This window comes from Taudactylus pleione, unplaced genomic scaffold (genome assembly GCF_031769625.1).
Source record: "Taudactylus pleione unplaced genomic scaffold, aTauple2 ptg000515l, whole genome shotgun sequence".
Lineage (NCBI taxonomy): Eukaryota > Metazoa > Chordata > Amphibia > Anura > Myobatrachidae > Taudactylus > Taudactylus pleione.
The window spans coordinates 1,363,325-1,379,377 of record NW_028284917.1 but is presented as its reverse complement, the minus strand read 5'-3'; the positions used below and the strand labels follow the sequence as shown (position 1 = coordinate 1,379,377).

The 16,053-nt window shown below is 41.9% G+C and overlaps 1 protein-coding gene across 1 annotated transcript in view; it reads right to left on the bottom strand.

Annotated features, from left to right (window-relative positions):
* Positions 1-1,596: 1,596 nt before the first annotated feature.
* PDE3B (phosphodiesterase 3B) overlaps positions 1,597-16,053 on the bottom strand; it is a 186,123-nt gene continuing 171,666 nt past the window's right edge. Inside the window, exons 13-16 of the mRNA XM_088450314.1 lie at positions 15,605-15,808; positions 14,700-14,861; positions 13,498-13,747; positions 1,597-7,077 (exon numbers count right to left, since the gene is read on the bottom strand). Coding sequence (XP_088306440.1) covers positions 6,848-7,077; positions 13,498-13,747; positions 14,700-14,861; positions 15,605-15,808 — 846 coding nt within the window. The 3' untranslated portion in view covers positions 1,597-6,847. The remainder of the gene's footprint in view (positions 7,078-13,497; positions 13,748-14,699; positions 14,862-15,604; positions 15,809-16,053) is intronic.

Below are 16,053 nucleotides of genomic sequence, written 5' to 3'. Positions count from 1 at the left end.
TCCACATCTTCACCGGCCTGGCAGCAAATATGCTGGGTCACTAAGGTTTGATGTCAGATAAATCTTTGTATTGACCTAGAACATGTCATACATATAACATATGGTCACATAAGGCGGCTTAGGATTGGGATATGGATATATATATATATATATATATACATACCTTGGTGCAATACCATAAATTTACTCCATAAATAAAATGACTACCAACTAAAGTATGTTTACAAGAAAACATATAATAAAGGCACATCTGAATCTACACCAGAATAGGTCTCCAGACTCAATCTCTAATAGTACATGAGGATCACAGCGTCAAAAGTTGGACCAATAATCCCAAACCAGTCTTGGAAAATGTCTCCAAGCGTGATAAACAATGTGGGAGGCCATCCAGTGCGTTTTGTCAAACTTCATCAGGGGTGAGGTCTTTATGAGACCTATAAATTGGTAATAAAACCACTCCCCCCTCTCCATTACCTCTCTAGTAATAATCCAAGCATTACACTGGCCTCTTCCTCTGCTGACTCATCAATCTTCCGATCATTGGATATTTCAATTGCCCTTCATTGGGGATGTAGCTGGCATCCCGATACTTAGAATGCCGGCACCGGAATCTCAAAACCAATCAAAATCCCGACTAATATTGGGTTTAGGGGTAGGCACAAGGGGTAGGGTACTTACCGGCCGGTGTTCGTATTTTAAACCAGTCGGGACGCCGGAATCCTGAGTGCCGACATCCCGTACCCAGCCCCTTCATTATGATTGTAGATGTGTCCTACATACTATTTTACCTTTTGCTGTATTCCATTTAAATTTTAAAAAACAGTCTCAGACACAAAATCCAGCCTTACCTTCTCACAATACCATACTATATTTTTTAGGCTTAGTAGCTTTCTATATGAAGCCAATGCATGTACTGCTGTGATATTATTTTGTACACTAACTCTTAGAAGAAATTCTGAGCAAGGTGATTCTAATCATTTATATACAAGTAGTCGTCAAGATAATTGATCTACAGTTTCCGGGTGGGAGTTTTGTTCCAATTGTAAAGCTTGGGCCCCTGATTGAGGACACACAATACAGCAGACGGCTTAATCTGGCAATCTCTGGCTTTCTAGGATAATGGATATTAGAAGCAGTGCAGGGAGAATACATGACGGAGCAGGACACATCTCTAGGTTTCATCTTTTACTCTCCCAGCTTTGCTCAAATCCTCCATGCGAATGGTCTTGCAATTCTTAGAGGGATCAGTAATCCCTTTCGGGATTCTGTTCTCCTCCAGGTCAGATAGAGCCATTGTCACCCTGAGGTGGATGAGGGTGGGAGAGAGAACCAGAGAGGTAGAGCCAAGAGATACGAGGACTATTTCAACACCTAGACATGGCCAATGGGAGTTTCGGCAGCAAGATGACCAGGCAATGGGACCTGTGGGCAGGTCGACTAAGAAGAAGGTGATGTTCTTGCATCAGTATGCATGGGGAGAGAGTCAAAATACAGACATGGCGATTTCTGTCCATCTTTTGCCATCCCTTAGACTGTACAAAGGTCCAGTCAGTGACATTATATTCAAACCATTACTAATAATGGACGATCCATAGCTCTGTTTAAAACTGGTAAAGTTTATTACTAGTAGAAATATTTTGTGGGAACACTGCCTAAGTATTACAGTTGGTGTCGGGGTGCAGTGATAGGGGTGGAGCAGTAATTTGGCACAGACAGACTACAATAAATTACTTAAGTGATTTACCAAATTGTCAAAAGGGGGGAAAAAAAAAAAAAAAGTAGTGTGAACAATAATCCAATATTTGATCCGACAGACATTTTCTTCTATTCCACGTTGAAGGACGGTGGGGATACATATTGACATGTAACATGCTAAATTTTGTGGCACAGCGGCTATTGGTTTACTTACAGAATATAAATCACAGACTTCAATCTCTGCATGCAAACCCTTATACATTGTGAATACCGGGGCTCTCCGCGGGGCAATATAATCCGTCCGCACTTGTCAGTGGGCCCAGGATTATTATTCTCTGAGGAAGGACAATAGGTGATTGTGTGCGGACTGCGCCGCATGACTCCAAGTGGTAACAATAACTTAATCCATTAAAGTTTGTGAATTGCACATAAATGGGACTAGGTACGGCGCGCGCTCATCATCCACTAGCAGTCGCCTTGTACGTAAAATGAAAAACAAAATGGAAAACAGCTGAAATACTCGTTAAGGCATTAACCACAGTGTACAGTTTAAGGCATAAATATTATGAGGTTGAAACATAATGGATTTTTTTTGGGCAAATAAATGGAAGCTCCTAACTGGAGTAAATGGCGGTGAGAATAATTACAGGGAAACGCCACATTACACAGTTATATGATTACACAGCTGCGTCATTTGTGGAATAAATGCTCCTTTTACCTTACCCCGAGTTATCTCGTCTTCCTCTCTCTAACATTTTGTATTCCAGCAGCATAGCGACCAAAAGACCTTTTTTTCACCATTCACCCTCTTGCGGTATTAAATTCTCCTTCCCTTACCAAACATGGGCTAAACATGGTAAGGCCTAACACCAAGTCGCCGGGGAATTCACATCAGCTACAAGCGTGGCCTGACCAGAACAACAATGCCGCAGGACTGCGCTCATCATTTACACATGTGACCTCACCAGCACAATGCCGCAGGACAGCGCTCATCATTTACACATGTGACCTCACCAGCACAATGCCGCAGGACAGCGCTCATCATTTACACATGTGACCTCACCAGCACAATGCCGCAGGACTGCGCTCATCATTTACACATGTGACCTCACCAGCACAATGCCGCAGGACTGCGCTCATCATTTACACGTGACCTCACCAGCACAATGCCGCAGGACTGCGCTCATCATTTACACGTGACCTCACCAGCACAATGCCGCAGGACTGCGCTCATCATTTACACATGTGACCTCACCAGCACAATGCCGCAGGACTGCGCTCATCATTTACACGTGACCTCACCAGCACAATGCCGCAGGACAGCGCTCATCATTTACACGTGACCTCACCAGCACAATGCCGCAGGACAGCGCTCATCATTTACACATGTGACCTCACCAGCACAATGCCGCAGGACTGCGCTCATCATTTACACATGTGACCTCACCAGTACAATGCCGCAGGACTGCGCTCAACACCTGCAATGTGACTCCAATCAGCACACGAATACTGCAGGTAGTACAATGCCGCAGGACTGCGTTCATCAGCTACAAGTGTGACCTCATCAACACAACAATGCCGCAGGACTGCGTTCATCAGCTACAAGTGTGACCTCATCAACACAACAATGCCGCAGGACTGCCCTCATCAGCTACAAGTGTGACCTCATCAACACAACAATGCCGCAGGACTGCGTTCATCAGCTACAAGTGTGACCTCATCAACACAACAATGCCGCAGGACTGCGTTCATCAGCTACAAGTGTGACCTCATCAACGCAACAATGCCGCAGGATGGCGCTCATCAGCTACAAGTGTGACCTCACCAACGCAACAATGCCGCAGGATGGCGCTCATCAGCTACAAGTGTGACCTCACCAACGCAACAATGCCGCAGGATGGCGCTCATCAGCTACAAGTGTGACCTCACCAACGCAACAATGCCGCAGGATGGCGCTCATCAGCTACAAGTGTGACCTCACCAACGCAACAATGCCGCAGGATGGCGCTCATCAGCTACAAGTGTGACCTCATCAACAAAACAATGCCGCAGGACTGCGCTCATCAGCTACAAGTGTGACCCCACCAACAAAACAATGCCGCAGGACTGCGCTCATCAGCTACAAGTGTGACCCCACCAACAAAACAATGCCGCAGGACTGCGCTCATCAGCTACAAGTGTGACCCCACCAACAAAACAATGCCGCAGGACTGCGCTCATCAGCTACAACTGTGACCCCACCAACAAAACAATGCCGCAGGACTGCGCTCATCAGCTACAAGTGTGACCCCACCAACACAACAATGCCGCAGGACTGCGCTCATCAGCTACAAGTGTGACCCCACCAACACAACAATGCCGCAGGACTGCGCTCATCAGCTACAAGTGTGACCTCACCAACAAAACAATGCCGCAGGACTGCGCTCATCAGCTACAAGTGTGACCCCACCAACAAAACAATGCCGCAGGACTGCGCTCATCAGCTACAAGTGTGACCCCACCAACAAAACAATGCCGCAGGACTGCGCTCATCAGCTACAAGTGTGACCCCACCAACACAACAATGCCGCAGGACTGCGCTCATCAGCTACAAGTGTGACCTCACCAACACAACAATGCCGCAGGACGGCGCTCATCAGCTACAAGTGTGACCTCACCAACAAAACAATGCCGCAGGACTGCGCTCATCAGCTACAAGTGTGACCCCACCAACAAAACAATGCCGCAGGACTGCCCTCATCAGCTACAAGTGTGACCCCACCAACAAAACAATGCCGCAGGACTGCCCTCAACACCTGCAATGTGACTCCACTAGCACAACAATATCGCAGGACCACGCTCATCAGGTATAAGTGTGACCTCACCAGCACAACAATGCCGCAGGACTGCGCCCATCGGCTACAAGTGTGACCTCACCAGCGCAACAGTGCCACGGAACCGCGCTCATCATCTGCAATGTAACCCCCGCAGCACGACAATATTGCAGGCAGAACCGCGATCATCACCTGCAATGTGACCCCACTAGCACAACAATCTAGAATGCAGAACCCCGCTCGTTACGTGCGATGTGACCTCACCAGATTAACAATATCACAGGTGGAACAATGCAGCAGTACCGTGATCATCACAAGCAATGTGACCCCTCCAAGCACTACAATATCACTGGCAGAACTGCAGTCACACAGGGTGTTACCTTTCTTGTATAAAGCACTCTCTCTAAAAACTGACTGCTGGCTGTCGCTACCGGGAGTGCTCATGAATTGACGTCTCGGTAGATCTTCAACCTTATACCTAACCCTGCAGTTCCACAGTACACAAGAGGATCCCTACTACTACCACTCAATGTACAGAGATGTACCAACCAAGTCCACCGTGCTGATCAGGAACATCACACATCAGTCTGTCTATTTCAATCATGCATTCCTGCCCCGGGATCATCAATTGCAATCTATCTACCCCCCCCTCCCCCAAATAGCCTTTTTTCAAATAGGGGGGGGTATGTGAGGGTTGGTGGAATCCTACTCACATTGCAAAGTAAGTGAAACATTTATAAGGACAGATACCCAGACTTTGCTGGAAACCGTAACAGCTGATTACACCTGCTTTTATATATGTCCCCTATACGTTGCATTGCTGTTTTAAAGTAAGTGTGTCATTGAGAACAGGATCTGTATACACACCCCTCTGGCACTGTCATTTTAATATCTTAAGTCGTCTCCTGACTGCTGTGTCATTTGATAGTCAAAACGGAAGAACAAATTGTTGCAGTACGTAATGCACACACCAGACAATGAACACGCACGTTGATAGGTGTTAGAGAACAGGTGTGTAGAACAACAGCTTTGAAAAAAAAAGAAAAACTTCTGTATCCCGTTTGTGAGGTTTTCTATATCTTGTGCTTGTGTTGCGGTCGGAGAATACAGCATAACGTTATAGTAGTCATTAATATTCGCACTGGCCGACGGTGCCTACAAAATGCCACAAATCCGGGTGTTACCGGGTCAGAGCAAAGAACGATTCTGGGCGTGAGGATAGGGATAAATTCTGTGATGTCTGAAACGTTACATTATGTATTAAACATACAAGAGCTTAGTGCCCGGGACCTGGTCTGCCTCAAATACATTGTATATAGAATTAATGGGTTACGTGGTTATGTATAAACAGCTAAACTATTCGTTAACATTGGAGGAGGCTTGTGTTTTATCTGCTGGGTGTTACAAATGACGCACTTCTACCTACAAATCCTGAGAAAAAGAGTGGAAAAATATATCTAATATATATATATATATATATTTATATCATTGCCTAAATAAAAAAAAATAAAATCCCTTCATTATTGAAATATTTAAGCTTTTTTTTTCGGTTTTGCTTATGTTGTTTTAGGGGGGTTTTTTTTTTGCGTGTTTGTTTTTTTCTTTCAGGTCTACCACAGAACCACAACTCATAAGGTAAAAAAAAGAAAAAAAAAAAAAAGAAAGAAGACTCATTCAGTCGCTCAATACCTGGAAAAAGAAAAAAAAAAAGTTTTCAGTAAAATAAGATAAAACACAAGCAGGTTATGCACAACACATAAAAGGCATCAGAAAATGATGCATCTGGGATTTTTTTTTTCCTCTGTCCAATTTTAAAAATGAGAACTTTCCTGCTCCGGTCAGTATATTTCCGACGGAACCGAGTGGGTCTCTCGGGAACCGATACTTAAATAAAGGAACTCGGTCCAGACGGCGTTCTTGCAGATCTGTCACAGGCAGTTTCTTGTTCTAAAAATAACAGAAAAATACAACAGACTTGACGGAGCCGGAACATGTTTCGCCACCGCTCCGGTCTCGCCCCCAAAAAATGCTGTTGCTACTTTGGTAAGAAAAGTCGCTTTTTTTTTTATGATTGTAACGAAGTACCTTATGGGAAAAAAAAGAGCTCTGTATTTAGCAAGGCAGCATTAGAAATGGTAATAATATACCAATTAGGGCACAAAGGACTTTGCATCAAGTTGTACAATAATTAAAGTCTGAATATAATGTTTGTATATTCCACGTGGTGAAAGTGCATAGAGTGTGGTGGGACGGGCGAGGTCCTCTCACAGTAATAAGGCCGTTCTTGCAAAGTTACAGTATGTGTCAGTATCACCGCCTCGTCCCGTCTTTTAAAAGTCCTAGCACTTTCTCTCCTCCCCCAATTGTCTCTCATCTTCTTCATCCGCTTCCTCAATGACCTGGATTTCATCTGACGGCGTTAACGAGGACCCGTCGCTTGGCGGCTTATTGGTGTCGGTTTTCACCTTCTCCTCCTCCTCGATGGTCTTCTTCCATACTTTGTGGTTCTCGCGGAGATGGTGCATGATCTCGCTGCACATTCGCCTCCTGCCTTTCCGTCTCTGCGGCTCTGAAAGACAGATTATTATACAGATGTTGGCGGGAAAATGTAGCAGTGTCTCAGTGGTTGGGGCAGAGGAGAAATGCCTGGGGCACGGGGTACGACAGAGATATTTGCCCCTAAGTACAGGTGAACCAGTACCGACAGCTGCAGCCCCCATCTCATTAATGCCATGTACGGAACATACAAAAATATAGATAGATCCTGCACAGGATAATATATATATGAAATATATGTTAAACCAACTTCTAAACTAAAAGACAAACGGCCTACATCCAACAGTTGGTGGTGCTCCCTGGAATAAAGTATAAACTACTTTGCAGCAAAAACAATCTTTAGCAGAAGCCAAAGTAAAGAAGAATTCCTTTTATTGGGGCACTCGTTGAATCAGAATATCAGTTCAGTGAAATATGGTATAAATTTAAAAATATATCTTCACTAGCCTCTTGTTAAAATAGTGGGGTATTCAGACTCTATATAATTGATGAGTCTGCTCTTCTATATGTTATCTAATCATGATATGTCTACCTCAATATATAGTATAAAGAAATTTATATGAAAAATAGCTAAAAAATGGTCAATTCAGGCGAAAATTACAATATTCAATCAACATTCATGTGTGGCCAACAGCATAAAAAACCTATATAATATACAGTCAATCAATCATGATTAATGGACTCCTGTGCCCAAAGAGGGTATGTGTAATAGTCAGATCACATTGATCAATAATACTAAATTCTCACATGAAGTCCAAAAATACAGAATACACAAAATAAACATATAATTTTGTCCCAGAGAAATGTCTGTTAAGCACTTCCTGTGAAATATGTGCTTACAAATATATAGATGTCCGAGCTATGCTTTCTGGGGTACACATACTAACAACATGTAGATTCCACAGAGGGTCAAGACATTGCAAAGTCCAAATCTCTGGTGCAGTTTCATGCACATCAAAAATGTCACGGATCATCACAGAGCTGAATTTAGCAAGTAGCAGCAATTTGGCAAGAAATCAACATTCCATTAAATCCCAACATTAAATACATCTAGAAAAGGAAAAAAAAAGTGTCAGCTATCAAAACGGGATATTATTACGGGATTTTCAACTAATTTCAATTCTGAAGGAAAAAATTCTCTCATTCCGAAAATAAAAAATTGGATACAACTGATCCTTTGAATACCGTGAAAAATAAAAAATAAATAAAAAAAGTTTAAGAATAACTCTGTAAAATATATATATATATATATATATATATATATATATATATATATATATATATTTTACAGTTATTCTTAAACTTTTTTTTATTTATTTTTTATTTTTCACGGTATTCAAAGGATCAATATATATATATATATATATATATATATATATATGATTTGAAAGAATACTTGATTTGAATTATGTTTATAGTATATTACTTACCACTGCATGTAATGTTTTTTTTTTTTCTTGCTTGACTTTCATGCCTGTCTTGCAAATTTGTCTATGTTTTTGCTTCAATAAAAAAAAATAAAGAATACTTAATTTGAAACGGTTTAGTCTTTCACTGATGGAAGCTAGTTCCAATATGATAGCTGCATGGGAGGGATGCTTTGCAGATATTCCCTATGAAAATTAAATGAAATAAATTGTGCTTATATGTCACCCTTAGGTACAGTTATGTGGTGGTTGACAGGGCTGCGCTTTTTTTTGTCCACATATTTTTTGATTGGCAGCCATTAGCACTGGTTTTGCCTATCACAGAGACTAAAAATAATTTTATTTGGTGCTGGACCAACAACCTGAGGCACCCCAGGGTGCCACGACACCCAGTTTGGGAACCACTGGACTAATCTCTTCATTTACATGGGAGAAAAAAAGAAACCAAAAATAACAATTCGCACAATATAAAAGGACAAAGGGTTCAGGTGTCTTGGCTCACCCAAACCTCAAGCAGTCCAATTATCACAACTCGTTTTGAGGTTGGAGACTCCTTCTGTGGGAGCCTTGCTGGGCTTTCTGTGAGAGCAAGCAGGGTCCTCATTAACGCCTATCTAGTTTCTCATTATAGGTAAGAAATCTAAAAAGCCTTTGTTCCAATACTCAGTCAGAATTGAACTAGACCTAAAAGCCTTTGTATGGTTTTCAGCAAGATCCAGACACCATGCTTTGGGGCAACCCTTGACGCACCTAGTTGAGCAAATTCGATGGTCATCATTTGTGACTTTGGGCCAGGTCTGTTCTGATGATGTTAAAACTTTTGATCAATTGAAAGTGGAGGGAGACGAACATTCTCGATTTAAATTATATCACAAGAGATTCAAATTTTCCCCAATTTTCTTAGATTCAGGAGGATATAGTTCTTCCCTCTAATTTTTTTGCCCAATTTTTGCAACTTAGGCATTTCCATTCAAAGGTGAAACACCTTCTAATTAATAGACTCCTTTCCAATTTAGAGGTTTTATGTTTGGGATGCTCCTCAACTAGAAGTCTAATTTCCTCCCTATATACAATGCTTGTTGAGGCGCTGTCTCCACAACGTGATTCTCATGAAAGGGCTTGGGAGGTGGATTTGGGTACCTCCTTAGATGGTGAGGAGGTACCCATTATGGGATAATGCTGCTTCTAGCTCCATTTGTGTTAAAATCAAAAAGAATACATACAAGCTATTATATAGATGGTATTATGTTCCCTCTCGATTGAGCAAAATGTATCCTGGTACGTCAGATAGGTGCTGGAGAGGTTTTGCCGCTGAGGGCACCTTTTTTCACATCTAGTGGACTTGCCCTAAGATAGTAGGTCTTTGGAAGGAAGTCATTGGCCTTGTAAATCGTTTGCTTAATATACATATCCCTTATGACCCTAAGTATATTCTTCTCCCTTCCTACACTGACTAGGCACCAAAACAAATTGATGCACCATATTGTTAATGCAACAAAATGTCAGCTAACTTCAGATTGACTCTCCCTCCATGCAGTCCATTCTATCCCGTAATTGGTATATTTATCGTATTGAGTATATGACTAGTATTATTAACCATTCATCTAAATATTTGATAACATTTGGGGCCCATGGTTAGTTTCTCAATCTGCTCCCTCCCCTTTCGCCCAGTGACAAGTTTTTTATATTGGCATATGTATGAGTATCTATGTGTATTTATAAGACCTGTATACATATATATTTATGTTTATTTTCAGTTTTTGGGACCCACCCCAGGGATTTTTCTATCCCCCTCCCAATTGATTTATTTCTCCCTTTTTTTCCTTTTCTTTTCCTTTTTCTCTTTCTTTATTCAGTAGTGTACGATGCATATTTTTTTTGTTTTTGTTTTATATTTGTGTTAAACTGTAAAATTGGATTACAATTTCTATTTTTATTTTATGAGGAACAGATCTTTTCTTGAGTGATAATTTTTTGCATATGTGAGATTTTGATTACTATGGTCTCTGTTATTCTTTGTGATTCTTCTAATAAATAATATTTACAAAAAAAAGAAAGTGGAAAATGATCTTCCCAAATCTGCTTTGTACTGGTATCTCCAATTGAGATACGTCTGGGTGCCCAGTTTGGGGAATCTTCTTCCATTGTTTGCACTTCTCTTATACCCCCTTTCCACTGCAATAACCCGGGCTATTACAAGGTCTAGCCGGGTCGCAGGTCAGTGGATTAGAGTCCCTGAAAAATAACCAGGGTCAAGTGACCCGGTAATCCAACCCAGGTAGCTACCAGGGTCTGGCCCAGGATGGACCCGGGTAATGGTGCAGTGTAAACGGCGCGACCCGGGTTATCCGACCTTGGTCATGTTACCTCCCACTTTTTAGAACCTCACAAGTTTAGCAGGGCAGACCCGGGCTCAGTGTAAACGAAACGGGGCTGACCTGGGAATAACCCAGATCGAAGTTGCAGGTTGGACCCGGGTTTTTGGTGGAATGAGTATTCCTAAGCAAATGCTTCTCAAGATTGAGGCAACTAGGTCATTTCCAATCTCTTTACCACTTTAAATCCTTTAGCCTTCCCAGGTGATTCGATATCCCCTTAGGGCTAGATGAAAGATGAATTTGGGTCCTCCGATTGATTAGAACTGGTCCCACATTCTGGGCAGTGTTCGGAATACCACACCCCGAGTACGATACCAACCTTATGCCACATGCAAGATGGTGGATCCGTAGTCACTCTAGGTGCCCTAAGTGTGGCAATGCAAGGTCACGTTCTGGCATTCACTGTGACTGTGATGTTGGGCATGGCTTCTGGGTATGGGATTGCATTTGGGATACTAAACCAGTTCTATCTCCCTTGAACACCAGGGCTGATTTTTCTGGCATTTCAATTGAGGAGTAATTGACTAAGCCTATTATAAATATGGTTCAATCTTATGTTAATAGCCAAGGTTATTATTGGCGGATCTTGGCTGGCAGCGGATCCTCAATGATTTGATAACATGGAGAGTGCATGTAAATGATATTGTGAATAATGTATGTATGTTGCATATAGGGCTACTCACAAAAGTCACGTGATATGGTAAACCTTGGTACCTCTCTAGGAATGGCTGGTGCTCTGTGGATGGGTATCTGGATGAAATTGGGGGCCCCTGTGAGGTCTAGCCCAGCCAACTAGCCTTTCTGAGCAGTGTTTTCTGTCTTTTATTGTAGTTAATGATTTGGTTTTCGACGGATGTTCAGTATTGTTCACTCTACAGTATTCGGACATGGTGTACATCTATACATGTCTCCAGGGCTAAAAATGGAAATATAGGTTCAGGAACCGTGGGCAGAGTTAGAGGGTGGAGCTATAGAAAAACATATATATATATTATATAGAAAAGAAGGAACTCAAAAGAGCCTTTACAATAAAACTCATATGGAAAATACATTTTGGCCCAGGATAGTTAATGATAGGTTCAGGAACTGAGTTCCTGCTGAAAAAATAGCCCTGCATGTCTCTATGTACCACCTGCTTCTATATCTCGCGACATTGTTACTTCAGGAATGGTTTTATAAATGTTTTAATTATTTCTTGGAAATTTATATATATAATACATACACACACTTGATTTAACAAAATTAAGATATTTAATCTAATAACATGACATCAGAGAGCTACAACCAGCCGCTGCAGTGCAGACGATGGCACCGCCTACACATTGCACACATACAGCAAGTTTTGATTCAGGCCCTGCTTGGTATTTGGCAAGACAATTCACTGTTTAACCTAACTGTATAATATTTACTTCCTGTTTTCTATAGTGCATATCTAATTAGCTGCATGAGTTTTGCAGCAAAAATTACAGTGGCCATCGCAACCATTTTGTTAATTAATGCAGGTATGCGTGCTCCAGATTCTTGCCATATCCAATTAAAAAAAAAAATGGATGCGGTAAGTGTTCCTTCAAAAACCCATGGGAAATGTATAAAAAAATTTGGGGTTCAGCCTGTACCCTAAAAATAAATCAAACAAACATTGGGAAATAGCAGAGATGCCTATTACTGCCTCAAATAAATATATTTTGCACTTTTAAAATGCTACAAATGGCTGATTTGTGCATTAAAAAATAATAATATTTTATATATATATATATATATATATATATATATATATATATATATATATATATATATATATATATATATATATATATAGCAAACATTTTCATTTAAATGCAAACAAATAAAACTAAAAAGTTAAAATCCCAAAAAAATAAAATAAAATAAAGGTATTATGGAGTAATTTCAGACCAATTTGAAACAAACAAAAAAAAATTATTTAAAATAAAAAAAATATATCTAATATTTTTCTTTAAATAAATACTTTATTTAAATTTTGGGGTGTTTTTAAAAATGTAAAAGTTGATTTTGGGGTAATTTGGGCCATTTTCTTTTTACCCCAATTATGGTAATTATTGTACTAATAAAGCGAATTGGAAACTTCCAATTGCCTAATTAGTCAATTGGGGTGGGTTCTGAAGCAAGTCCCAACATTTTTAACTTAATATAGGGATTTTCCCTGACCTTGCACCTGCTCTGGGGCTGTGAGGAATACACCATGTTAATTCCTATTGAAAATTGCTGCGGCTGAAATTCCTGCTCCCAATTGAGTACCAAAAAGCTCACTCCTGCGGGTAAAATTTTTTAAAAAAATATGCAGCCAATTGAAAATGCCCTTATGGCTGCAAATGAAACTGTAAACATGAAACGAAAACAACTGTAGTAATTGAATAAATTAATAATTCACAAAACAAAAATGTATTAAGATTGAATGTGATTAGAAGGGTTCCGAGCTCCAACTACAGAGACTGGGTGGCATAGCTGGAAGATCTGTATAAATGGCCATAATAACTTATGACCTACACTTGGGTGCCGCTAACATGCGTCCTAACTATGAGCAATAAATAACACGCTGGAACTAGATCCGTGAAACATGACTCACAGAGTGTTAAAGGACATACTCACTGGGACTAATCTCATCATCAACCTCGTCATCCTCTGTATCCAAATCATCCGCATCATCATCGTCATCACTTTCCATCTCCTCATCATCCTCATCTATCCACTTCCCTGGGAGCAAGCCCGCAGCATCATAGGAGTTACACAGGGGGCCCACAATGTGGGTGATGAAGGATTCCTGCAGCTTGGCCAGTTGTGGAGCCGATCGGTCCATGAATGGGCTGATAGGTAGCCCCAGACTCGCCTCTTCGTCCCCCTGAAAACACATTGATAATAAGATACAAATTCAAATATACATACACACACATATATATATATATATATATATATATATACACACACACACATACATACAATAAAACATATGTACATACATACACACAGTATATTCTCCATGAGGCACAGTAGACATGGAGTCACCTACTGTTCATTTGATAAGACATTCAGGGCCTGACTCAGCTGCGGACGGAGGGTGCTATCGCAGCCGTAGCTGCTTACATGGTAGCAGCTGCGATAGCTCAAATATGGTAATGCAGCAGGAGGAGTCATGCCTCCTGCATGCATTACTGATCTTGGTTGCGTTTGAGAACGCAACATGGGATCATCTGCGATACCATCGGCCAGCTAAGTGACCCATGGGGTCACGCAAGCCGGCCGCTGCAGATGCTGAAAAGAGGCCAGGAAATCTCCGTTAGCCGATGGAGATCCCGGCCTCGTCACTCCCACACAACAGCGGGGGAAACGGAGGCCGTCGCCGCCCCCCTCTCCTCCCCGAAACGGCAGCAGACTGTCAATCACCGAGAGTCTGCTGCCGAACTGCGAGCAATATTGCAGGCCCGTACTGCACATGCGTAGTAAGGGAGATGTTGGGATGTTTGGGAATCTGCGTAAAATACAGCTGCATCCTCCTACCCATCTCTCCGACGCAGTCTCCATATGCCAGGCTGCGTGGAGGAGAGGCAGAATGAGAAGCCTTGGGGAAAAGGGCGCCTGGCATGATGTAGGAGGCTGATTCTCACAGCGGCGGGCTGTGCCTTTACATGCATCTCCCCTACACAAAGATACATGAAATGGGCTACATAACGCTCCTGTGAGCAGTCTTCTCCATGGGACATGGGAGCCCATAGATGCTGCCAGGCTGACATCAGTGATATAATTAATAGAGGTTCTGGAATTTCCCAGATTGGCCCTGATAGCCGCCTCCCTACCTGTTCATAGAACTCATTGACGATTCCTTCCGTCCACTTCAAGTGCAGCTCTTGCTTCTTTGCCGGGCCGTTAATGTCGGCCAGTTTAATGCACACTTGGCCCACCAAGAGTCGGTCATTTTCATTACTCCAGTCTATGCCGTTACTGTTTACATCGTTTACCTGCGCACAGGGGAAAAATGAACCATTGTAAATAGCTACAGTCACTGAAATAAACAGATACGGCGATAGCCTAGTTGGCCGAGGGAATTCTACGGAATCTTATTAGCAGGTTTCACATTTTACAGAAACGAGAAAGGGTCTGGCAATCTGTGGCTCTCTAGCTGGTGGGGAACTACAAGTTTCAGCATGCTCTGCCAGCCAAACAATGTTGGACAGCCTGTAGCTTTCCAGTTAGCATGGAGTTCCCACAGATGTCAGACGACTCAATAGAACAATCTGGAAACACCGAAGGAGTCTGTATGCAAATAATTAAGTGGATGGATCAGTCATCCAAAAACCCCAAAAGTTCTCTACATACCTGAAAATACTCATTAATCTATAACACCCAGTAGGAGTGTTATTTTATTTACCTCTCAAGCGATTTGCAGGTCATTTATCAGCGATTACTTGACCAATAAATACTTTGTAGACTGTATAACTTGAGATTATTATTACCCTGTAGCGCTAGAATAGAGTTTAAAGAGAATTATACAAGCTGCTCCCGCCCCCCCCCCCCACTCCACTGACTGTACCTCCAGTCTCCAGCTATCTCTGCAAAGGTCACAAGAATGTCTGTCCCTACTTCCGACCAGTTGGAAGCCCTTAAAAGAAGAACTAGAACCTCACAAAGTGACTTGAAGCAACTGATGACTAATCAGAGCCAAGTCAATATTTACGCATAATGTGGTTGTGATGCTACCAACCTTCGCATTGAATTCGGCCAAGAAGTCAAAATGCTTTTTCAGATCGGTGGCGAGGATGGCTTCAATGACCAGGAAACGGAACCGTTTGAACTGCACGTGGTCCAAGTACGTGAGAAAGTTGTAATCTGGCTGCGAGAGGAAGAGGTTCCAAGCAGACGCTGCGTGATGGTTCTCCAGGACGGATCTGTCATTGTACAGAACAGCCTGAGAAGGAGATTAGACAGTCACTGGAAAGGTCTGTGAGACTTCAACACAAGATCTGTTCATTTCGCGCTCTTAAGCAGTGATGTGTTTTCCAGGATCTAGAGACTGATTTTAGGTGTGAGCTGCAGATGTAGTATTATAACAGGAGGTTACATCAAACCAACATAGACTAGACAGACAGAATGAAGCCAGGAGATTTGATGTAACAGAAGGTTACATCAAACCAACATAGACTAGACAGACAG